Below are 24,662 nucleotides of genomic sequence, written 5' to 3'. Positions count from 1 at the left end.
AAAATGTCGATAAAAGAACTTGATGAACGGAAAACTCGTTGGTGGGAAACAGTTCCGAACACTCACCTTAAAATTACATTTTTTCGCCAATGTGACGAGACAAATAGCTAGTAAAGCTGATAAAAGCACAGTAATTGACAACAAGTTGTATTTATTTCTGAAAATGAATTCGTTAAAAATGTTTCGTTGCGTCCTCTATTGTTGGGGTGGTAGTATCGAATTGAGGCTCGGAACAGATCAGGTTTAAGCCGTCCTGTGGGACTTATATCTGACATTTTTTTAGCCTGAAAACTGCGTTCAGGTTCAGGTACTGTCATTCTGAACGGAATTTCTTTGAAAATCCATCCTTTCAGGTCAAAGGTTTGGGTAATCATGAAATAATAGGTCCCAGCAAACCTGCTCTGAGCATTGATCGAATCGAGTCTCACTACTCCTATGCTAAGACTCGGAGTGAAATTCGGATCATTCAAAATTCCCGCAATCTTTCTACTACTAGCTTTCCGTTGCACATATCAGCGGTAAATGAACGTATGTGAGGTTCGTATGTGAAGTTTGCCTTACTGTATCGCCGATATATGCAATGGAAATCCAGTGATATCAACTACAAATGAAACCATCGTCTTCGATTTATTGCGGGGCTTACTACAAAGCGATTGAGCTGATTTTGCGCATTAACTGAATTATCTCTTCCGTGTCTTACTCAACACATCCACAGCTCATTGAACTTTCCCTGGTACTTACAACGGATAAATAATGATTTGCATTAACACCATTCCGCCGAATGTTAATAGACTACAATAGAAATATATACACAACATTCTGTCTGGTTCGGAAGAATACTGAAACGAGAAGGAAAACAAATTTCTTCAAAATATTCGTTCCTCTGTGAACAATCAAAACAACCGCACCTTTTGCTCAATGGAAGTCTTTTTAAACGACAGTAACACCGATTTGCAATGCTCTGACCGCAATCTATCAATACTTCTTGCATCGATTGCACGCATCAAATAATCATTCACCTCGTCTTCGGGGTCTTTGTTCTCATTGGTATCCTGAAATCCCAATCTGGAAATTTATAGATTTTGTTTAATGATTGTGTGACCACCAGCTTCACTACAATGTTTTACTTGGCACTTTTCTGTGTGCTGTGTCCCATCATCCTCAGTTCCTTGGAAATGTTACCGTTGAATGACAACGAATGATGTGGCTTTTTGTTCTGTTAAGAAAAATACGCAAAGCCAACCTATGTCCATCATCTCGCAGTAAATTAAATTTAAATTCAAAATTACCGGTCGATATGTGTCTCCTGGAACGATTAAATAAGTTTCTATCTGATGGTCCTTCAGATACGAATTTCGTTCGTGGCCTCGTCCTTCTTCTAATTCATAGTCACCATCCAAACAAGTCATAGTTTCTTTGGTGATATGAACACGTCTATTTTAATTGCATGTTCGTCATATTACTCAATGCTCTTGGGGTCTCTTGGGTTATCATTTATGCAACTCACCCCGGTATTCCTCCACTTTCCATATGATTAGCTAATGTTACGTCATTCGACCAAACATCAAATTGCCATTTAATCAATCCAAGCACACCACAGTGCACACGACCTGTATGAATTCCCACTCTCATATTAACATTAACAGCCATAACTTCACGTACTAATCTGTAGAAAATTTATGCAAAGAAAGAAAGAAAATCTTTTTGTTCGATGAGGAAATATTGATGGGAAAAGCCATATGTCCTTACGCAATTGCATCAATCATATCTAATCCCATTTCTACAGCGCAATGAGCATGATCCGGCCTGGGTTCGGGCAGACCCGATACGCAATAGTAACAATCACCAAGAAGTTTAATTCGCAGGCAATGGTGTTCGGCTGCTAGACGATCAAATCTGCAAGTGAAATTGATTCGATCAACCCACTTCAAGTATGAGTGGTAAGCATTAGTGGTACTCTTAATAGGGTACTGAAACTTGACAGTGTGCCACACAACTGTAGAACACTGTAAAAAAATAATTTCATCAAGGCACTTCAAACATAAGTGATACCAAAGCACTGTCAATATTAGTGAATATATGACAGTGCGTTGGTGATACTATAAATATGGTACTGAAACTTGACAGTTGTTGACTATGATCACTTTTGCTTGAAGTGCGTTGATGATTCGATAGATATGACTGCTCTGCTCCATATACATTTTCAAACATTCCGTTTGAATAAACAAAATGTGAAACAAAATTCGATTTCAAAAACATATTTTCAATTTCAAATATAAATCGGAAAGTGGGTCGCAGAATACAGAATGGTTTACTGTCAATAACTGGAAGCGTTTTATTTACTTAATTGTGAGCCATGTCTCTTAATTACATTTTATTTTGCAGAAAAATCAAATTCTGAATTTGCATGTCATGATTTTAATATTCATCAGATTATTAGCTGGATAACATCAGCTTTGATGATGATGCTTTGACTTTGTACAGAACATCATGTATGATTTGGAAAAACATTATTTGATATGATAATTTACGGAAAAGAGGTCACTTACAGTGAAGTATCATACATCCTATATGCATGGTTGGGTGTTAAAGCAAAATATTCGTAGTGAAACGCAGCATAACAATTATTTAAAAAGTTTAAAAGAGAGATGTTCGCATGAATAAACTGTAGTTTACTAAAAGCAAGAGAAGCTAGTTGATCATTAAACATTACTATGTTCAGAAGGTCGTCTCCCTGGAGATTATATATTTGGTATTAAGTCATCATGATAGGGACACAAGTCTGTTACTATTAATTCACAGGAACGATTTTTTTAACGATTTGTACAAGCACTCACAACGGTTTCAGCATCCCTTGCACCCATGGAACCAATTTTTTGTATTTATAATCTTTTACACTCGCCACACTATAAAAGCTCTGAATATCACGCGCTAAAAGTTATCGGAAACCACACTTTTTTAGTTCTCTCTCAGTAGGTAAATAGGTCTAGGGATTGTAACGATGTTTTGCTTAATAATTGACATTCCATGTGTTTGCATGTGTTGTTCTCAACGAGAGAAATTTGACGAAGCGGAGATAGCTCTCCGTATCAACGATTAGTGTGTGTGTAACACATCGAACCATTCTACTCGTTCGGCTTTGTATTACGTATTTTTTTTATTCTCATTCTTCTTCTATACATTTAAGTTTAACTTTGAACGATGTGTAGTGATTTATTTAGGTGTACAAATGCGATAGAAATGCTTTATATTTGTTTTTGTTGTTTGTGTATTTCATGGTGTGACCTAATCACGTAATCAAGTAAAGCACAGTATCTATGTAGGCCCGAATTTTTATTTTGGCAAAACGGCAAAATCAAAATTTCGACTCACGGAACCGGAATAGTATTTGGAACCGTTTTAGCATAAATTCTGTGAAAAAAAAAAAAAAAATATGGCTTTTCTCGTACCATTTTCTACACCCTAGAAGGTCATCGAATCTGCAACCCGGTGAATCTTTACGTCGAGTCTATATTCGTTTGAAAGCTCTTGAAATTCCCTTTAAAATGAGCTACGACACGACTATATTCCTTTCCAGTCATATATTTTAGAAAGCTTTAAATCCAAAAAAAATTCTGAAAAAGTCATGGTCGGGAGCACTTTTTGTAATTGTTCAACTATGACTCAAATTTTTTAAAATTTTAAAGTATGTTAAATTGAAGCCACGGTCTCTACGATTAATTATCATATGCACTTAAGATATATTTTTCCACACAGCCGGCAGAACTAATCTCACTATGGCTTTGAGACCAAAAAAGTCGGTTTTCAGAGGTGCGCATGGGAGCTTCGAACTTCAAAATTTTTTTTTTTGGTATTTTCGTGTTCAGTGGACCATTCTGCATCGAACCTACCCGCAGGCCTTAAAAAACAAAATACTTTCGTCAAAACGCAACACCCTAATGATGATATGTGACTAACATCCGTAGTGTGAAAATTTAATTGCTATTCTGACGACATTACTAACATAAGATTTATTGCAACGACCATAGTACTGCTCATAGCACCGTTCTGTTGTGTTTTTTAATTCACACCAAGAAAGTATAACACCTCTCTTAACGAAAGAATGTCAATTGATACCATCAGCCTCTTAATATTTTCTGTATTAATGATAGGCGCATCACTTGCAAATACATATTCACAGATTGGAAAAATGTCATCAGCTGTAGTTTCCTTCGATTGTAGAGTATCCTCTTTTTCCACCAATAGAACGAAATAATAGCAAACCATTAACAATCTAAAAAACCTCTAGATTTACAGATGGGAATTAAAGTTTTTTTTTTCGCGTCACTAGAGGTATAAAACAATTGATTGAAATGGACTCTAATTCAACATAAGCTACAGAAATTCGTTTTCGTTTCCATGTACATTTTACTAAAATAAATATTTGAAATTTGCATTCAACAACCCTTAAATACACTCACGAATTAATAATACACATTCCCCTCCGCTGAACACACTTTTTATCAAAATTCCAGGTATTTCACAATGCAAAGAGTTTTCACCATAAAACTAGAAGATCGTACAACATAAAAGACACGCTTCAACTAACCTCGCAAAAAGTTCATTTAACAACCGAACCAACTCCTCCGCAGTGCATTGGTCTGACAAACTTGTAAATCCGCATATATCAGCAAACAGGATGCTGTATGGGAGGTAGATTATAATAAAACTTTAAATCACAACTCCGATGGTGTTTCGCGTATGTGCAAAGCATTATTATATACCTAACATTGTCGTGCTGTTGAATGTAGATTTTATGAAACTGAGCTTCTCTTGGCTTACCAGCTATATCATCCTTCATTTCCATTGCAACATGCCTGGGTAACACGGATAACAGAAGACTTTCCTGGAATTAATTATTAACATTCAATTAAGGCATACTGGTCAAACAAAGTGCTACCGCGTAACCTGTTGTTGATTTTCCCTTTGTGTACGCAGTCTTGCTTCGATACACTGCCGAGTTTCAATAAATGCCTTTCGTTGTGCCTTTTCCCTCGGCCAATACGACATGATTCCGCAAATGTTTGTGCAAACCAAAGCTATAGCCGTACACCATATCTGAGGAAATTTATGTATTTTACATTGAATTCTTTATGAATGGGAAAGAGAATGGGAAGCGCATTTGTCATATACATGATGGCAATCGTATAGAGTGTTATGGAGGGATGGATGTACGTTATAACGCTGGTTGCCTTTTTTATTATTGAAAATTGGGTTATACTTTTGTCTGAATTTTATATAATTCCAAATGCGGGCTTAATCAATTATTCCCACAACAAATTAATTTAAATGGAAAGTGAAGCATGTAATCGTGTATTGATTTTGTTATTGTACATTTTGTGGTATTCAACACAAACATATCCCATGACATGATTCCATTTCTGGTTTTTAGATACATAATAGTTGTATACGTTTTCGTTAAGGGTGCTCAATTTGACAATTTTGTGAAAACTTCGAAATTACTCATCGAAATGTATGAAAAGACATGAAATCCGCTGGAAATTTTTTTTCGATTTTTTTCAGTTAGTGCAAATGCAAAGTCATTAAAATTTGCGGTAATCTGGGTGAAAACATTTCATTAAGAGTAATCTACACATGGCTAAATTGTTGCCTACATTTCGGGGCAAAATTATTATTATTTTGATGAGAATTTTGGACTCGCATTTTTTTTGGAAAAAGTACGACCATCGTTTGGTGTTAAAATGTGTTAGCTTTCAGTAAAAATTTAAATGTTTGTGGTGATGTAACATCAGTCCGAGAAAACTCAATATTTCACGAAAATTGACACATATTTAGAGTTTTTATGGAGTTAGGTTACATCACCACAAACATTTAAATTTTTGGCTGAAAACTAACACATTTTAACACCAAACGATGGTTGTACTTTTTCGAAAAAGTATACGAGTCCAAAATTGTCATCAAAATAATAATAATTTTGCCCCGAAATGTAGGCAACAATTTAGCCATGTGTAGATTCGTCTTAACAGAACAGTCTTGAAAGGTCTCGAAAGAATTTTCTTGAGAACACTTCATTGCCGAGCAACTCTAAAAACTAAAAACTAAAAACAGAAAAAAAATGGTAAAACTGTTCCGAAGATAATGTGATAATGTGAACTAGTTAGTAAATGGGGCGGTTTTGCGCACTAGATGTGAGGTTGCCGAAATGAGCGAAGCGATTTTATCTACTGCTAGTGAAAATCAAGGTAAATATAGTGAGGAGGTAATGCCATATATAACTGAATCAGATGTGCGGTGGCACGAAAGTTCGATACAAGCGCCATCTCATCCCTTCGTTGAAAGCAAAAAATGGAATAGAAAGTCGGGCCATCTGTTTTGAGATAGCGAAAATATTTTTGTCAAATACAAGTAAATCGTAGTCAACTATTTTAAAAAGAGTTGTCATTGGCATCGAACTTATGGACTAGGCCGCGCGTCTGAATGACATTACCTCTTCACTATTATTATTATTTACCTTGGTGAAAACTAACACAAAATCCTTCTGCACGTGATCGTTGAAGAATTCAGTCAATTACGTTCGCCAAAACTTATATCTTGGTTATACCCTTATAACGGCAGAGTGAAATAAACAAGGCAGAAGCGCTTGATTAAGCTAGAGACCGGAATTATCTAGTAGCCTTATATTTTGCGAATAAAATGTATTGAATTTATGTCAGTGTTCATTTGAGTTCAGTTTCATACAGTACAGTACATTAGGTCCCTTATTTGACATTTCGAAAATGAACCGCTCCTACCTGGTTTATTTTACTCTGCCGTAATTGTCGTATCAAAATCAACAGCAGTAGATAAACGTCATTTTTGAGGCTCAGGAAACGTTTTTCGAATATAGAAATAATACCACCGACATGTGAAAGGTATCAACCAATCAGGGGAAAAAAGTTTATGGAATTATTGTGCTCGAACACTTACCACCGAAGCAGTACTCGAAAAATCGTTTCCGAGTCTCAAAAATTGTTTAATTGAGCACCCTAACGTATAAATATTTGAAATTTACATTCAACAACCCTTAAGTGCACTCACGAATTAATAATACACATTCCCCTCCGCTGAACACACTTGTTATCAAAATTCCAGGTATTACAGAGTGCGAAAAGTCTTCACCATAAAACTAGAAGACTATTAGATTACCTAATCCCATTGTTGGTAAACGAAACGGTTATAATGATTTCTTTCCATGATAACATACTGAGATCAAAATGCATCATTATAATGCGATACTCCTCTAGAACTGTATCAATGTACAGAAACTGTTTTTGACACTCTCCCATTTTTCCAGAAGTTGTTTTTTTTGTTGGTTTATCTAAGAACGAACCATTGTGCTATTGAAGTTCTTGTAATTGCATTTTCTTTCATGGAAAAAATCTTATGCAACAAAAAAATCAAACATTTTCTTATTTGATTATAATCCTGCCGGCGAAAGGCAAAATAATTAAAAATTTGTTTAATGTTTACAACATTCCCACTCATATAGGAATTGAAAAATAAATAAATAAAATTGTGGTTAAATAAATTGTAAGTTATTATAAGCGTGGAGTACGAATGCTAACGAAATGCTAATGTGAAGTAATGTGATTCACGTCGAGATCATTGCTGTTTTAGTACCCAATTAGTTTCATTTTTTACTGGTACATTTTATTTAATGATACATGTTATTGCGGTATGAGTTTGTAACAATTGAACAGGGTATCATTTTCGTTGTACTCAGACCTGACATGAATATTAGCAATTCTTACCAACAATAGTGCTTTTCAAACTTATCTTTTTACTAGGGTCGAAAGTAGCTTATTACAACCCTAAAGATGAAATAGTATTTACATGCTGCATGTGCCGAAAACCGTCATATTCATGTTTTAAGCACTAATTTCGATGTAATAAAATCTCACAAAATCTATGACACAAATCGTGATAAAAATGAAAGACCTGTTTTCGTGTGTACATTGGCCTCGGCTTCGCCTCTCATCAACAAAATTCTATTTTTCATCCTGTTATCTGTAGTCATGTCCCTGTTCACTTGAACAAAACTGAATACAATGGCGACAATTTGTAGACTCTCTATGCTCCCTAGAGGATTAAGATGATGATGTAATATATCTCACGAAGAAGTCGAGGCTTGCCGAGACTGATAGTGACAAGTGTGTACTCTATTTTATCACATAAGCGAAAACGAGACATCAACATAGACCTGAAGTGTAATTTTTGAATTATTCTTCTAGTTAAGTAATTTTGACATCCGAACACAATTGATGCAATAAATGAAAAGTAGAGTCACTGTGTGAATTGTGTTGATCCAACACGAAGCCGAGGTCAATTAACATACAAAAACGAGATGTAGCAGGTAAAAGCGATCATAGTTGTTCAGACAGATGAAATAGTTACACTCGCAGTTTTGTTTGTATAGGTGGACCAGCCGAAAAAGGGCAAATTCAGGTATAAATTTCACTTATGTCACTGAGCGACAGCCTGCCATAATCTGCTTCCAAAACAAATTGTTGGTTTTTTTTTAAGTATCGACAGGGTAGACTTCTAAAGTCATGCTTTTTAAACTTCATGCCCAAAATTCGATGTGATATAATTTACAGGTGACGGGTCTTTTCGTTTTTTTTTTGCATACACCGCCCGTTGTGCCTTTTAGCAGATATTTCTGCTCTGACTTCAAAGATTAAAACTATCGAAGAAGAAATTTTCAGATCTAACAATAAATGTTCCTAGGAAAAATTCACATAAAATGAACGCCATGTACATTGTAAAGTGTACAACGAGTTTGGGAAACTCGTACGCTTCCTATATTGTCGATATTTTCTCTAATTTCTTGCATATCCAAGTCTGGAGTTAGTGCAGGGAAAATTCAGAATGAATTTGCTTCAGCTGTTTTTCAACAATTAACAATCAAAACTGTTTAAATACGGTTTTACCACTAATAGGCGCGAATATGTAGCAGATTCAACCGTATAAACAATTTTGATTGTATGTGAGGATCAGCTGAAACAAATTCATGCTGAAATTTCACTGCCATTGACCGTATTCGTAGGATTTTTCGAGTGCGTACTTTCGGTCGGTCGTACTTAGGTTTCTTTTTTTGTCGCAAGTAGCTGTACTGAAACTGTACTCCATAAATAAAAGCGAAATAAACATGAGAAATTACAGCAAAAAAGAACCTGCTTCATATGCCTCATGAAATTTAATTTAATTTAATTTAATTGGTGATATCCAGCTACTTATAAATTCACGCTAACGGTGCTTGCGACCGTGAACCATTTATTTTAGACGAAATTAGTACAAAGCGAATCTCAATGAGCATTTTTGTAATCCCCACGAAGGTTTTTTTTTAGCAAGAACACGAAATGAAAATAATTTTAACAGATGATGACTGTGTTCCTTGTTTTCATAATTAAATTTTTCTGCTCTTCCATTTACCCAACCGTCAAATTATAAAACCTCAGCAGAGAGAATCATTCTTTTCGGTCTTGCAATTAAAATTAATTTCATTTTCCAAGCATACCAGTGCTAGTCTGCTTGAAATAGCACATATGCAAAATGCAAATATCATTATTACTTCCGCACACCTCCCCTATATCATACCTGAGTCCAATTAGTTGTTGTCGATCCATAAATGCCCAAATACAATTGCGTTAGCGACAATACACCTCCACCAATTAATGCTTCGCGCAAACGAACCGGAAGCATGGTATAGGTTAAATAGACAAAAATCAAAGTGCATCCATTGGATGAGATAGTTGATCTGGAAATATCCAATTAAAAGTTACACTGTCATCGATATGAGAATGGCATTTTATCAATTTTATACCGAGAATTCGATGAATAAAATATGCAAATTTCAATGATGAAAAACGTTCCAATTATAACGTACGACACAAGCACCAAAAATATCTCGTTCATTGCGGGCTTTGATAGTACGGCTAATGTAACTGATAGGATCAATGGGAACAAAGGGAATAATTAAAAATGTGAACACAACGGTAGAACCGATAATAATGTATAACACAAACGTACTTCCGTAAATACAAGCACATACGCCGAATACCAACAATAACAGGAAGCTTTTTAAGTCGCTTCGTTGAAATGCAAGGACTTCTTCATCGCTATCCGATGAAACATTCTTACTTTCGCCGACAGTGTTATTGACAGCAGTGGGTGTATTTTCAGGAAAATTTTGCGATCTTACGTCGTGATAGGCATCCACTGTTACCTTGTCAATGGTGGTAGCTATTTTCAAATGGCGCTTCATAATTCTGTAAACATAGGAAAACATTTATGAACAGCAGAAACATCCATTTTTAAAACTCTGCATGTATGTACATATATCGGCAAATCCCACCGTTGACGGCATAAATTCGAACTCATTTCATTGCTATCCCCATTGGCAATACCATATGTTCTACACATATAAATGGCATAACAATCGGATAATGTATTGCCTTAGCATTCGAAACAGTTTACGACATTGCAAAGAGAACCGTCAACGTGCATGTGTAATGTGTATAAGCGGGCGATACAGGCCCCATATCATTATTATGGAAATTACCTTTTTCTTTCGTTTGATATGTCATCATGCGCCCATTCCCGGCTCTGAACGTTCTTTTGTGTAATCGAAATGGTTTTGTCATGAAGATCCAGATCTTTATTCAAATGTGAAGAGATGAGAATCGTATCAGACGGCTTATTATTCCCTGTATGTGATGTACTATAACTATTGCCAGTTGTTGTACGATTATTCGGATGGTTTGCATGGTCGGTTGATAATATGAATGTATCATTCATTTGATCGTCCAATTGAAACGATTGATTGTAATGGCGAGCATCTGTTCCATTCATTTGTACGCTGTCGTTTCGATGTATGGTATTGTATGAAAAATTTGAACTATCTAGTGGCATAAATATTATGTGTATAGCGGCCAATGATATGACTAGAGCCATGAGAAGACTTAGTATGTGGGTTGTGTTGCTCTGATTCATCCGAAGGAAGTATCTCTGATACAACATTTCGACCTGTTGAATAGGTTGAAAATTTTAATTGGAAAAAATACCAATTTTCTGACGACACCTTGCAGTGATATTTATACGCTGACACAATAAAGTTTTACTTGCAACGACAAGTGAATTCCTACTACGTTTACCGCTGAAAACTTCTTCTTTCGTCGATACCAAGGGACATTCCAACCATTTCTTCTGTTTAATTTTATGAGACATTTAAAGAATTCAAAGTTCAGGAGTCGTGATATAAAAGAACCCGTGGAAAATACCTTGGTGCAACTGCGGAAAAAGTTTCTCTCAACGTTTTTCGCTGCAATTATTCGAAAGTATTTTAGAATTGCGGTAACGCAGTTTTAAATAATAGTACATTTCGTACCTAGGACTAAAAGTCTTTTTTACCGTGTGAGAAGTTTCCAGACAGAGCCGAAGGCGAGGTCTTGAATCGAATTCGCTAAAAAAGACTTTTCGTCCGTAGCACGAAATCTTTACCTCAAGTTTTTGATCAAAATACTTTTACTTTACTAGTGAGGTAATGTGGCCTTTCCCTCACTAGTGAAGACCCTTTCCCTCACTAGTGAAGACCCTTTCCCTCACTAGTGAAGACCCTTTCCCTCACTAGTGAAGACCCTTTCCCTCACTAGTGAAGACCCTTTCCCTCACTAGTGAAGACCCTTTCCCTAACTAGTGAAGACCCTTTCCCTCGCTCGTAAAACGCCATACTTTACACGTGAAATAATTTGATATCTCGTATCACGATGAGTAAAAGTATCCGAGGGCTTCAGCCCGAGATATCAAATTACTTCACTGGTATAGTAATGTACTATTCTTAAGCAATGGGTCAAATGATGGAAATGGCTTTTCTTGTGTGTTTCGCTTCGTTAGGACAAGCTTACGACCAATAAAACTTTTCAACAACTTTTCCTGACTCGTAACAAAATATACTATTTTCTAAATTGAATGATGAACAAATACACCATCTGTCCCATTGGTAAGTAATTCACTGTTTAATGATTACAAATTGAATATTCCGGCAGGCATCCGAAAATAACCAGCACAGCCAGCATAACGATGTGGTTTGACTCGAATGTAATCCGTCTTAATATTGGAGAAATTCTCGGAAACAAGTTCGATTTCAATAATAAATTCCGGTCGTGGACTATATAGTAGTCATAGTCAATCTTTGTCAAAATTAATTTTTCATAGCCATCGGTCACTTTTGTGTTTCTCTTTCTCTATAAATACATTAGCAGATTACATATTTGTGCATTTATTGATTCAAGCCAAGGAAAATCTATTTAGTCCTCGGTTAACTTTATCTCATGCTTTAAGACTGTGCTGCTTGTGTTTGTATTTAGCGGAACTATCAGCTTTTGCAATAAAATGAATATAGCGATTTTATTGCATGTGCCATGCGAAAGTAAACCATTACATATCAGTTTGCCCCCTTCGAAAATGATCCATTAAATAATGAATATTTTCGGGTAATTTTATGTGAATTCCTTGGTGATTTTCAACTTTCGCATTGAGGAAGGCAATAAAGCAGAATGTATGTGATACTGATACTTAATTTATTAATTCGGAAAAAGCTTTGCGACACTCGCAAACTAACTCACCTAATTATAAGTTTTTAATTTTGTGGGCTTCGTATTATTTGTTCCACATGTATTCCACCACCCTTCTTTTGTTGACAACATATGTTTCAATGTGGAACAATTAAAACTTTAGAATGCAAGCCAAATAAAACGGATATACAAACTCTACACTTTGCGAAAATATAGTTTTTCCGAAGCTTGTTGCTCAAAATATACACGAGCTTATTGATTTTATAACAAAATTGATGTCTAATGTAATGACTTACTTTCGCAGCATCCAATGTAATCTACTATTGTTTTTCAAACCCTACATCCTCTAATCTAGTCTAGTAATACAAGTAACTCAAATACAATATGGAGTTAAAAATTATCAAAAGAACTTACTTGCAAATTTTTAAACTGATGTGTACTGCAAAGCCGTATGATTGACTTATTGATTCTATACCAAAATGATATCGTTGGACTAAGATGGTGGTTATGGCTATGTAAATTGGTTTCTTCACATCCTGTAACAAAAAATGTTAAATGTTCAAATGTTCATTTTTAATTTGAATGTTACAAAAAAACTGTAAAATAATATCTAGAATCGATGTGGGTCGGACACCTACATCCGATGTATTCTTCCATTCATAGTTTTACCGTTAGAGGTCGATTTACTATTTTCAAATAATTGATGAGGTAAAATTTTAGAATTTTGGTTCGTTTCGTCAGTCTGTCCTCTACAAAAAAATTCGATCAAGACTTCTTCTGGCTGTATCAAGCTAATTTTACTATTATCTCGTAAACCTACAAATAAATTCGCCCGAAAAAACGTTATTTGAGGAACTTTAAAGTTCGATGATTTTCCAAAATTTGAAGGGTTGAGATACATTGTGAAAAATCACCTCCATTTCTATCTGGGACGGTGGGTATGGTCGAGTGGGGTGTCAATGGTTAGAGCTTGAAGTAAGCTTTGGGTAAGAGCTTCCAGCGACTAACTTTCCCAGTCGGTATTCTCGTGGTTTTTTACTTGTTGCGGCGGCTGGGTGGGCCGAACATTGGAGTTTGTTGGTCAATAATATTCAGCTCATTGACCTTCATAAACGTGTACAATTTGACATTATTCACATCTCGCATGTTGGAGTAATTGATAAAAAACGATTTTCGTTACCACTTCGGAGAAAAATTTTCTAATGGCCATGACAGCCCAACAGAACTTTTTCGAGAAAAAAGTTGTTCCACGATATAGTCAGAATTGAACGACGATTTATTTGAGCCATAGCTTGACTGGATCGCCCTCGGCTTGAATCCCGATTCCATATTAGCTGTTCGAAGTTTTTGCGAATTGACTCTTAACATCAATCACGTTAAGAGTCAATTCTCGAATTAATTCAAATTTTAAATTATTCGTTCGATTCGCTTACGATTTGTTCATTTTTTTTTATAGAAAACTTGAGTTACAGATTAGTCTTAAAAATTGAAACTTTGTAGGAATGTTGGCAATTCAACAGCCAAAATTTTGTAGACCACGCAGACCGCTCTCACCATGAGTGGCCAACCATTTAAAAAAAGTCGACTTTCCAATGAAGAGAATAACTTCTAACACATCGTGTGACAGAAACACCCACTTCTCTTTTTGTCTACTCAAGCGGGTTCCTCTCTCACTAAGAGAATCGAGGAAAATGTTTATTATGTAATTCTGTGACGGAATTAATCTGTTTCCTGCCTCTTTGTGGTAGATTGAGGAAGATTATTACACACAGGCTTGGAGGGCAAAAACTTACAATGGTTCACGTTGCCGGTTATTGCGACTCGTTAACGTTAGGCACACCGGAAAGTGCTAAGGGAGTCGAGGAATACCTCCAAATAAATTTCTAAAAATCAAAAATTTGACTCCGGTGTGCCTAAAGTGCCTGCTCGAGCATTATCCGCTACGTGATGGGCAAAATGATCCGAGATTCATACAACGGTTATTTAATGGTTATTGACCTCGAATCAACTAAATCCACGCCAAAACTCGACTTTTCAACTCCGTCCAATATGATAACTATAATCGGATGTGAACGTGTGAGCTTTAACTCCAAGAAGACCAAAACTTTATGAATGCCTTTTCGCTTCCATTTCGTTTTGCATAATTAAATTATTAAACATAGCTAACGCCGACCCGTACGAAACACCTATTCGTATCAAAAGCCTTTAATGTGAAACTCTTCATTTCTCTTACTTCATTTTCTTCTCTGCTGAAAAACTATTCTCCCTTTAAAATCACTTACATTATCCACTCTTTGCCTTGTTATCATATACAACTAAATTGCCGGAAGCAATATAGACAGCCCCGTACGAAGACAAATTTCATAAATTCCTATTTAAACAGCTATATACCGCTATATTTAACTATATTTCACTATAAATAAACATTTCACAGATAAATATATGCTATTATATAGCTCTATATGCCTGTACATAGCTCAATATAGCTGTATATAGGTATATATAGATGTCCGTATATGGAATCCCTGAAACCCCACACACATAACAAATTATTTCCATGTTAACAGAAACTCTCTAAGTATCATTTTTCCCAAGATATTTCTATTTTACTAAAATCCAATATGGCCGCCGGCAGCCATTTTGTTAGGAGACCGGAAATAGTACCGACGCTTTACATTCGTTAATACCTTTCAAACAAAAAAAAATTCATGAAATTCGGTCAAAATTTACTCGAGATATTGTCAAAATACACCACGTTCACTGTACTTCCGAGTAGCCAGATACACGTTCACTGTACTTCCGAGTAGCCAGATAAGAGCTCACTCCAAGAGACCTAGCTCACGCTTCGGAGAACATAATTTCATAAACTTTTTTTTCCCTGATTGGTACGGTCAATACCTATCTAATAAAGCTAAAACAGACGAAATATGTTCAAATGTGGCCGACCCACAAGCAAAAACTGCTTGCCGCCCTGTGCCTGTTCCACACCAAGGGGTCTAACTCACGAGTCGGTTATCCGATTTCCATAAACTTTTTTTTTGTCGATCGGTATTGTAAATACCTTTTATTTGACGTATCACTTACAAGTTTGACGTTTAAATGTCCGGAGATATCTTCGAAAAACCGTAAAGCACTTATTGGGCCACAGCTCGGGAGGGGTCGATCCAAAATCGCTCATCTTCGAACTTAGCCTGTCTTTTGACATTACCAAACGGGAAAAAAAAGAATTTTCAAAATCGGATGCGTTTTACTCAAGTTATCGTGCAGACAGACGGACAGACGGACATTTTTTTTTTCGCGGATTTGGCATCTCTAGACAACCACAATAGGTTTCCCCTTACTCAGGGAGTCCAATTCGACGTGTTACAAACGTATGCGTAAACCTATAAGACCCCAGTACTTCGTACGGGTCTAAAAATGAACTTTATTGAACATTAACTTTGACCTCATTTTCTACTGCACCTGTGTTCAAATGTTTATTTTAACGAGTTGGTGCTTGTGATTCTAAGCCGAAGGCGCTCTAAGTGCATATAATTTTTATGTGTCGATGCAAAGATAAACCTTGACTCCCTCTCCGAGCTGATGCATAATGTTAGTCTTACCTCACAGAGCCATATAAAAGATTTTTCAGTCAACAAGAAATCCAATCTATTAAAACCTACATGAAATAATAATCAAAGAAAGAAATAGGAAAATTCCAGTGAAAAGGAAAAATGATTTCATAAAATCAATCATGGTGGGTATGTTTTATGATGCAGTTAATGTTGGGTATACATTTTTGCATCGATTGAAAATCCATTTCTCTTCGTGCCTATTTCCGGTTTACTGAAAATCTTAAACCGATCTCACAAAGTAATGTGTCTGCAGCAAATTGCTACCATCAAAATGAAATCATTTCCCATGCTGACGTTCACATTCTATATTAAATAATATTTTATTCATCGCATTTTTTCTCATTTTTCCAGAACTTTTAAACTTTGCAACTCCAAGGTAAAACAGTAAACAAACAAACATACAAAAGAGAATAGTGTTCATGACACGTTTGATCAAACATAACAAGAAAAAAATGTGCATCTCCTGTACATGAATTATTATTTTGATAAAAGCTGTACACTTTTTGCAGTAGAAAAATATTGTAAATTGGTTGGAACTTTCTTTGATTCACAAACTGCGTCGTTAACTGTTGGCCAGATAAAAAAGTGTTTCTTTGTGCCTTCTCAGCTTACAAAGAAAAAACTTTACGAGTTTACAAAGAAAGTTTAAAAGGTTACGTTCTTCTTCTATTAGCTTTGCATCCAAGCCAAGTTTGCCTGCATCAATTCTTCTCCCTCTCAATGAAAATACAAGTTTTGTAATAACAAAATCGACTAAACCACAATGCAACGAACGAGTTAATAACAAAACTTTGATTCAATCCGTAAATAAATTTCGAACGCAATGGGAAGTCTGCAAAAGCATCACAAACGTTATTTCATAGTGGCACACGTAACACAGTGCTGGGGTGTTATGCAATGTACATAAAGCATATTGCAATTGAGTGATTAATTTGTGAACGGGCTGCTCTTTGTCAGGTATAGCTAATTAGCGAAATTGTGCACCGAGTCAATTTCACAGATCTTATTAATGTTTTTATGAACTTAGAGAATTGTTTTTCTTCTAACCTTGACTTCGGATCAAATACATCAAAACCGTTGTTTCTACTTTCATCGATACTGTCGTTAATATTTAATCCTGTAAAATGCAGCGTTAACAAATACAGTATACACCCATGATGAATCGATTGCCTCAACACTATCCCATCACAGATAAAAATATGGGATTACAATTTTTAGGTCCGAGGGGATTACTTTCAAAAAGTAATTCTTTAGGGATTATATTTTCAATCCCAGCTAGGAATAGAAATATAAATCTTTTAGGGGACTAAACAATGATATTGGTATTTAAACGATACTGTTGCAAATAATTTTTTTGAAAATTTTGAAATTACACGTTACTTGGACTAAACTTTTTTGATGTATAAGTTAGACTGCATATTTTTTTTGATAAACTATTGTATCTGCAAAATGCAGCAGGAAAGAAAGAGAAGAATAGAGCATCGTATATGAAGTGTTGGGTTTGACCAAAGATTTCTCAGTTGACTCGTTGTCTGTCGTTAGATAAACATGGATCAGAATTTTATCATGTGTCGCATGACTATTAATAGTAGATTACAGCAGAGCCTATGTAAATGAGTAATACATGTGTGCGATGTTTGCGGCGTGTGAGCCGAAGGCGAACCGCCTAATTTCGCACACATGTATTACTCATTCACATAGGCTCTTCTGTACTGTTCTTTAATGTGTAGGCATCCTGTGCGTTGTATTTACATTGTCTAAGATGAAAACTACGACACAATTTTGCATAAAAATAGCATTTCGGAACCTTTCCACTTCTGAACATTTTGCACTAAAATTTCATTTTCATTTAGTAGGCATCGGTCGTGCCTGCCATTTCGGCGATATTTATTTGACTTCTTTATAGTTGTCATTCTCAGTTTCAATGAAAAAATTTTGATTTTGTTGTTTCAAATTATAAATTCAGTTGTGATTTTAGTGTTTTCTTAATTGTATCGATGGCACGTGTACCAAAAAATAGTTTTGCCTGTGTAATTTCCAATTTATATCGTGGTTTGTGAGAAGTGAAAACATAAACAAAATCATCGAAAAATTTCCGACCAGCGCATGTAAATGATCGCGCATAGTATGTAAATCATCGAAAAACCTAACATGTAAGTTTCATTTACATTCTCATCGCAGACAATGTAAATACAACGTACAGGATGCCTACACATTAAAAACGAAAAGAAATTTGTCCATGTAAAATGTGACGTGGACGTTGAAGTTAATAGAAGTTTTGAAATCAATGGCTCGATAGTTTTGGAATGCTACATGTACGATACTATTAAGAAAAAAAGTTGAAAGGTAACTTTTTAGATTTTGAGAGAATTCATATTTTAGAAAGCTTTGAAAAAAAAGTCAGTTCTAAATGGTTACTACCTCATAAAATCAAGACGAAATCCTTTGGAATGATAAAATTATTTTTAAGAATTCTATGTTTAGTTTTAGTTGATAGTTCACAAGCCCTTTGTGTTTGTCATGTGAATCATCATTTGCTCGAAAATATATTCTTTGAATTTGAAAACGCAAATTTCTTTAACCTGCAATAGGTTCGAGTTCTCAACATAAAAATGCATTCAGAATTCACAAAAAGCCAGTAAACCACAAAACAGAAAATGTGTCAGTTTTCATAATGCCGTGAGTGTATACAAAAAAACTACTGAAAAATATGAAAAAAAAGAGTTTACGATCGTGCATTATATAAATGCAATTTAATCCCATTTTTAGTCTCAAGTGTAATTAATTTCTTCGTAAAAACGGTTCAAAATAAGCCACGTTGGGATTAAGAACAAATTGTAGCAGTGGTAAGATCGTCGACTAGAGTGCAGGAGATCCCGGGTTCGAATCTCGTCAGGTAAATAAAAAAAAATCTGTTTAATAAAAACATTTCTCATTTCAGATTCACAAAAAAACACTTCTCATTACAGATTGTAAAATAACAATTCTCATAACAATGAATAAGTGTCGCAATATCAAAAAAATTTCCATTTTTTTTACTTCAATTTTTTTTATCATTTTTTTTTATTTTCTTTTTAATGAAAAGTGATACCATACTTGAATTATGTTTCTTTTATTTCATTACCAATATGACGATCTGATTTAAATCAGATTTTATTTTCAGCGCAGTAAAATATACAAATGTCTAAAGTAGGTCCAGAAGATTAAAATTTAATTCCTCTAGGGATTACTCATTTGGGGATAAGTTCAAGTAATCCCTGAGGGATTGAAATTTAAATTCCAAAAAAGATTTTTTTTCCTGCGATCAATTCTCATTCCTATTTTTCTCTGTGGTTAATTCTCTTTTTCGAAACAAGTGACGAAAAGTACGACTTTCCTTTGCCTTTATTGCGAGAAACGTTGTATACGACTTGATTATAAATACTCTTTTAGGCACACGATATGTATTGTCACACTCGGCCTACGGGTCTCGAGTGATAGTGATAGGACAATCTACACATCTAGTTCCTAAAAAGGCATTTATCACTCGGTTTTATAAATAACTATTTCGATTTATCAGTTTAAAACACCTAAGACGTAAACAAGCAAACATAAAATTACGCGTCGCATGACATTATAAAATTCTCGTGAGTGTGTCCTATTTTTTCCTCAGTAGTCTACGCTCCTTTAGAGAGACAAACAGACAAACAAACATTAAGCGTTGCATTATAGATTCATTAGATGCTAATTAAATTCCGAATTTCGCAGAATCGATTGTCTATGGGATGCATTTCCCAATTAAAATTCTATATAAACATACGAGTATACTACACTCAAGCAGTACTTTGAACAGTAAAACAGTTCAGAACAAACACTGCATTCAACGTGAAGTATACAATACAATTAAAGCCTCTTATAACGAACGAGCATATTGTTTTTTAATTGAGGTTTACGATTTAAAACCCTTAAAATGTGTACATGCACACGCTTTAGATCGTCTCTAACGATGAAAGTTTATAGTTGCTACAAAGCTGCAAACAATTGATGAACGGGGCTTTCAAAATGAAAAGAAATTATTTTGTATAGCATCAGTATATACAATTGAGCTTAATCTAAAGCTTATTCATTCGAAACGAAGAAGAAACAAATTGATGTGCATCGTCGAATGAAATCGCAAATTGCCGTAATGTTACATCATTTTCTTTCGGTCTGAAGTGTTTCACAATTTTCATTAATTGCGTAAATGGTAAATGGGTTCATTAAAAGCAATTTACGTTTTATGTCACATGCCAATGTGCTGGGATTTGTGATAATCTAATCTATTATCTTGTTATAATAATGTTCCTTCCATACATGTAGCGGCAGCATAAGTCTGCTATTCATTATCAACATCGGATTTTTATTATTAGACCAATCGTTCATTTAGGTCTGACAATGATTATTTTTTGATGAAATGAAAAACCCTTTGCGGTGTTACTTGCTAGTTATGCTTTGTCTGTAATAATTGGATGAAAATTTGCCACTTTGATAAGAGAATTTTTTTCAAATTTTTCTTTACTCATCTTTGAATATGACCGAAATGATTCAATGTATAAACTATTAAGAGGGATTCTTTTGAAAATCCACCTATCAAAATCGGACCCATTTCGTCTGCGATGGATATATACATGGTATACACACCAGCACTGCAAATGAGGAATCAATGAAAAGCTTAGACAATGTATGTTACGACTAGCATCTTAGGTTCACATTAAGCGTCATCAGTACCAGCCCAGCCCTGTCTAAAGTTCACACAGATTTTGAAAAAAGTTTCTTGCATTTTTTGCAAACAAATATAAATGAATCTAATCAAACGAGGCATGACCCGAAAGTACTTGAGCTCAGCTTTCGAACGAGCCCACTCTCAACCGGAACTATCATTTATAACGGCCAAAAAATTCGGATAAAAAACACTATCTTTCCAACTTCGGAGATCTTCCGCCAGCAACCAGGTGTGGCTCAAGACTGTGTGAGGCCTGTTTTGAGGTCTACTGGCAAAGACCATGTATATATCCATCCTAGACGAAATGGGATATATATTTGATAGGTGGATTTTCAAAAGAATCCCTCTAACCTTTTAGAGCCGGTAAGAAGCGTATCAACTGTCTAATTTATCAAATATGTCGCTTCTTTAAGTTGATGTAAAATCTTTTACTTCATTTGTTTTCACATGCTAAGTCCCTTCTTATGGGTGGGTCAGGTCCGTTGACTGAACTTATCAAAGGGCATTGAAATATTCTTTTATTTTAACGGCAAAACTCCGTTCTCTAAATGGAGAACGGCTCTGCAATGAGTTTAAGCGACTACAAAAGAAACAATACAATCAAAGACATAGGCTAGGAAATAATACACCCGCTAAACCAGAAGCTTGTGCCAAATCAGCAACAGCTGAACAATACCTTTGTATTAAAAACAATATTCAAAGGCAAGCTACATACAGTGGATACATTCGTTGGAGTCATCTATGTGCGCACATAACACGTATGATTGTAGTAAATTCGTTGTTTAAAATATGTTTTGATTGTATATGATAAAAGTAGAGTGTGTTTGTTGATTGGCTGGTGAAGTTCACCTGTTGAAGTTTCGTCACAAGCTTCTGGTTGAGTGAGAGTAACGCAGAAAGTGGACAAACGTCAAAAAATAAAATTGGCATTTTTAAATCTCTCTTAAAACAGATAGTTTGTGCAATATGTTTACTGACGCGAATTTGATTTTGCTGACTTATCGTGCCATCAAAAAAAAACAGTCAAACAATCTTTTAGGAATAACTCTTAGATAATTAGTTCTATATTGTCCAACTGTGAACTTGACCAGAATTTTATTCCTCGTTGATTGAAGGTAAGATTCTTAGCCTAAGAACATCCAAACCTATTATTTATAGTCAAGGGAACAATTTAATAAAACCATCCACCAGGGTTTATTATTACGAATTTTAATTCTGAAAATTTCTGGAACAATTCTTACAGAATTTCTTAGGAAAACCCTCTTCAAATGATTATAAACAAAAAGCTGTTTGTGATAACACAAAGCAAAAAAAAGGCTGTGGGTCAAATCATTCCTAAGGACTAAGTAAGTTAAGTCGTTGAGCGTAGAAGCTCGTCAATATTGAAGAAATTTTATTGAAAATCAATAAAATCGAGCAAAACAATCGAAATTCGATAGTCAAAAAAATGTCAAGAAAATTTGTGAAAAATTAAACTAAGAAAGAAAACTATTCGATATGTGTGAAGTAAATAGCCTCAATACGTACAACACACACTCTACGGATAATAGCGGCAGAATCAAAATGACCCAAAATTATATCGGCTAAATTTGAAGTTTTTGGACAAAATGATGTATGGACGACTTGTTCACTATCAAAAATAAGGGGCACCTTCCATACATCACTTTTCGATTGGACCACGGGAACCACCTGGAACCACTTGCAAAAAGCAAGCATTTCGACTCTGCCGCTATTATCCGTAGAGTGTGTGTTGTTTGTATTGAGGCTATTTAGTGTAAAGTAGAGCCTAACTAACGTAATATGAATTTCTAAAAGAAACACCAAAACTAATTGATCAATTGAAAACAGGACCTGACTTGTATCACTGTGCATTTAAATCGTTCGGTATTTATGTAGTTGGTACAGTAATTATTCAACTGAAAAATGTGTATGTATTGTCTCAAATGAATTTGATAGCGTCGACTAAATTGAATGAGAGGGCAGCAGGACATACTTATAGCTTTATAGCTTTGAAACGGCTGTGGCTCGTGTTGTGGAATAAGAAAAACTCTCAAACCACACCGAATATGAAATCTTATTTTGAGTTCAGTTTATCTCCAATTTTTTTTATTTTCTTGATTTGTAGAAACTTTGACAATTCTTAGAGAAATATGTGTTTTACTTACCGTGAAACGAAGGATTCACGTCTCTCGCAATCATTGGACTGTTACAAGCTGAACCAGAAACGGTTGAACCACAAGAACCATCCACATTAAATCGAGTTACACCTACCTGATATTAAAGAAGAGAAAAAACGTGTCATTCATCATTCACTCTCCAATATTCTCATTACAAGGCACCATACCGCGATCAAACTACTGCTAACCGAACTCCGTCCACGCGACGTATTAAAATGTTCAATCACCTCCCAATTGGATTTCTTCGCTGGTGTGTACACTGGTGGAGGGGAAATATGTGGCGGCGGAATGGGAACATCGAGAGATATTTGGGCAGTTCTGGTTTGTCGCAGCGATGCCGATCGTCGTGTCATACCGGATTTTCGTGTTACAAAATCCTGTTGCAAGGAAATGAACTGTTAACAAAAAGTAAATGCCAGTAGCTTGTACAGCTATAAAAGGGATTTACATCTCGATTTTTGTGGATACCGCGGAGTGACAACCTTTTGCTCCATTCTTTACGCTGGCTTTCTGATGAAAATGACCGACACATTGGGTGGGATGCTGATGACGATGATGATGATGCCATTTCTATTTCAAAAGATAAATAAATATTTTGTCATTTTGGGTTATGTATAACGTGGCGTCGAGCATTGAGATGTGGTTTGAATTTAGTGTTATTGTATATCAACACCAAGTGGCCTTTTTTATAGGAAATAAATATTTATTGTGTGCGAAAGGCAGATATATTCGGTTAGACAATACCAATGTCCTTCTACAGTAATTGAATTTATTTTATTGTTTAGCAATTCCATTCGATTAACAAACACATTTACGATTCAATTCATTTACTCTAGATAATTGTTCGCTACATCTTAAGTCGATGAATAAGTTATCCCAAGTTGGGCTCTGCCATAATCATTTAATTTATTCAAATGCAAACCGTAACATTATCACACAATTCTCGTAAATCTTCACAAGTGCTAGAAAACATGAATTACAAAAGTATTCATGGCGCTTTAAAAATTTTATTTTACAGCTCGAGCGTTCTCGTACAATTCGAAACTTTTATAATTTGTAGGTACCAGACATTGAAACATTTAATTTTGTGAAAATAAAGTTTAATTTTTCGTCTACACAACTTGTACAATGGAATAATAAAACACAGAACTTCATTCACATCATTTACGTCAAAAGTTTGGCAAAAGTTTGATTTTTTTTTAGTTTTGTTTGTCTTGGCCTTAAGCTTTTGTCCATCTTTTCGCAAGATCTTTCTTTGTTATCTGTGCTGTTAATTGATAGTGAATACGATTAGGAAAGTTAGATGAATTATTCAGTAAGAATTTTCATCTGTTAGCGCGGAAGACTAGCACTAGTTTCTTTTTGGTAACGACGCTAAGAAATTTCTGTTTTAATGTCAGCGTTAGCGTTGTTAAATAAAATTCATTAGCTAACTGCAATCACGCTTAACGTTGAAAGTCTTTTATTCATGAGGAAACGTGCAAATTTTCGTCTGTATAAGGAATACAGAAACTTTTTT

The 24,662-nt window shown here is 35.2% G+C and overlaps 1 protein-coding gene and 1 long non-coding RNA gene across 2 annotated transcripts in view; both read right to left on the bottom strand.

Annotated features, from left to right (window-relative positions):
• Positions 1-24,662, bottom strand: part of LOC119070809 — a 531,393-nt gene that overhangs the window by 233,679 nt on the left and 273,052 nt on the right. The gene's annotated exons all lie outside the window — the stretch shown is intronic.
• Positions 1-24,662, bottom strand: part of LOC119070062 (adenylate cyclase type 6) — a 58,400-nt gene that overhangs the window by 4,459 nt on the left and 29,279 nt on the right. Inside the window, exons 2-19 of the mRNA XM_037174359.1 lie at positions 23,592-23,713; positions 23,311-23,538; positions 23,132-23,237; positions 13,026-13,147; positions 10,601-11,064; positions 10,069-10,307; positions 9,863-9,983; positions 9,637-9,796; positions 4,948-5,097; positions 4,764-4,885; positions 4,589-4,681; positions 1,750-1,896; positions 1,508-1,666; positions 1,290-1,434; positions 1,128-1,216; positions 909-1,065; positions 742-839; positions 67-157 (exon numbers count right to left, since the gene is read on the bottom strand). Of these exons, the coding sequence (XP_037030254.1) occupies positions 67-157; positions 742-839; positions 909-1,065; positions 1,128-1,216; positions 1,290-1,434; positions 1,508-1,666; positions 1,750-1,896; positions 4,589-4,681; positions 4,764-4,885; positions 4,948-5,097; positions 9,637-9,796; positions 9,863-9,983; positions 10,069-10,307; positions 10,601-11,064; positions 13,026-13,147; positions 23,132-23,237; positions 23,311-23,538; positions 23,592-23,713 (2,813 nt within the window). The remainder of the gene's footprint in view (positions 1-66; positions 158-741; positions 840-908; positions 1,066-1,127; positions 1,217-1,289; positions 1,435-1,507; positions 1,667-1,749; positions 1,897-4,588; positions 4,682-4,763; positions 4,886-4,947; positions 5,098-9,636; positions 9,797-9,862; positions 9,984-10,068; positions 10,308-10,600; positions 11,065-13,025; positions 13,148-23,131; positions 23,238-23,310; positions 23,539-23,591; positions 23,714-24,662) is intronic.

Source organism: Bradysia coprophila, chromosome II (assembly GCF_014529535.1).
Source record: "Bradysia coprophila strain Holo2 chromosome II, BU_Bcop_v1, whole genome shotgun sequence".
Classification (NCBI taxonomy): domain Eukaryota; kingdom Metazoa; phylum Arthropoda; class Insecta; order Diptera; family Sciaridae; genus Bradysia; species Bradysia coprophila.
This window is presented reverse-complemented; position numbering and strand designations above follow the sequence as displayed.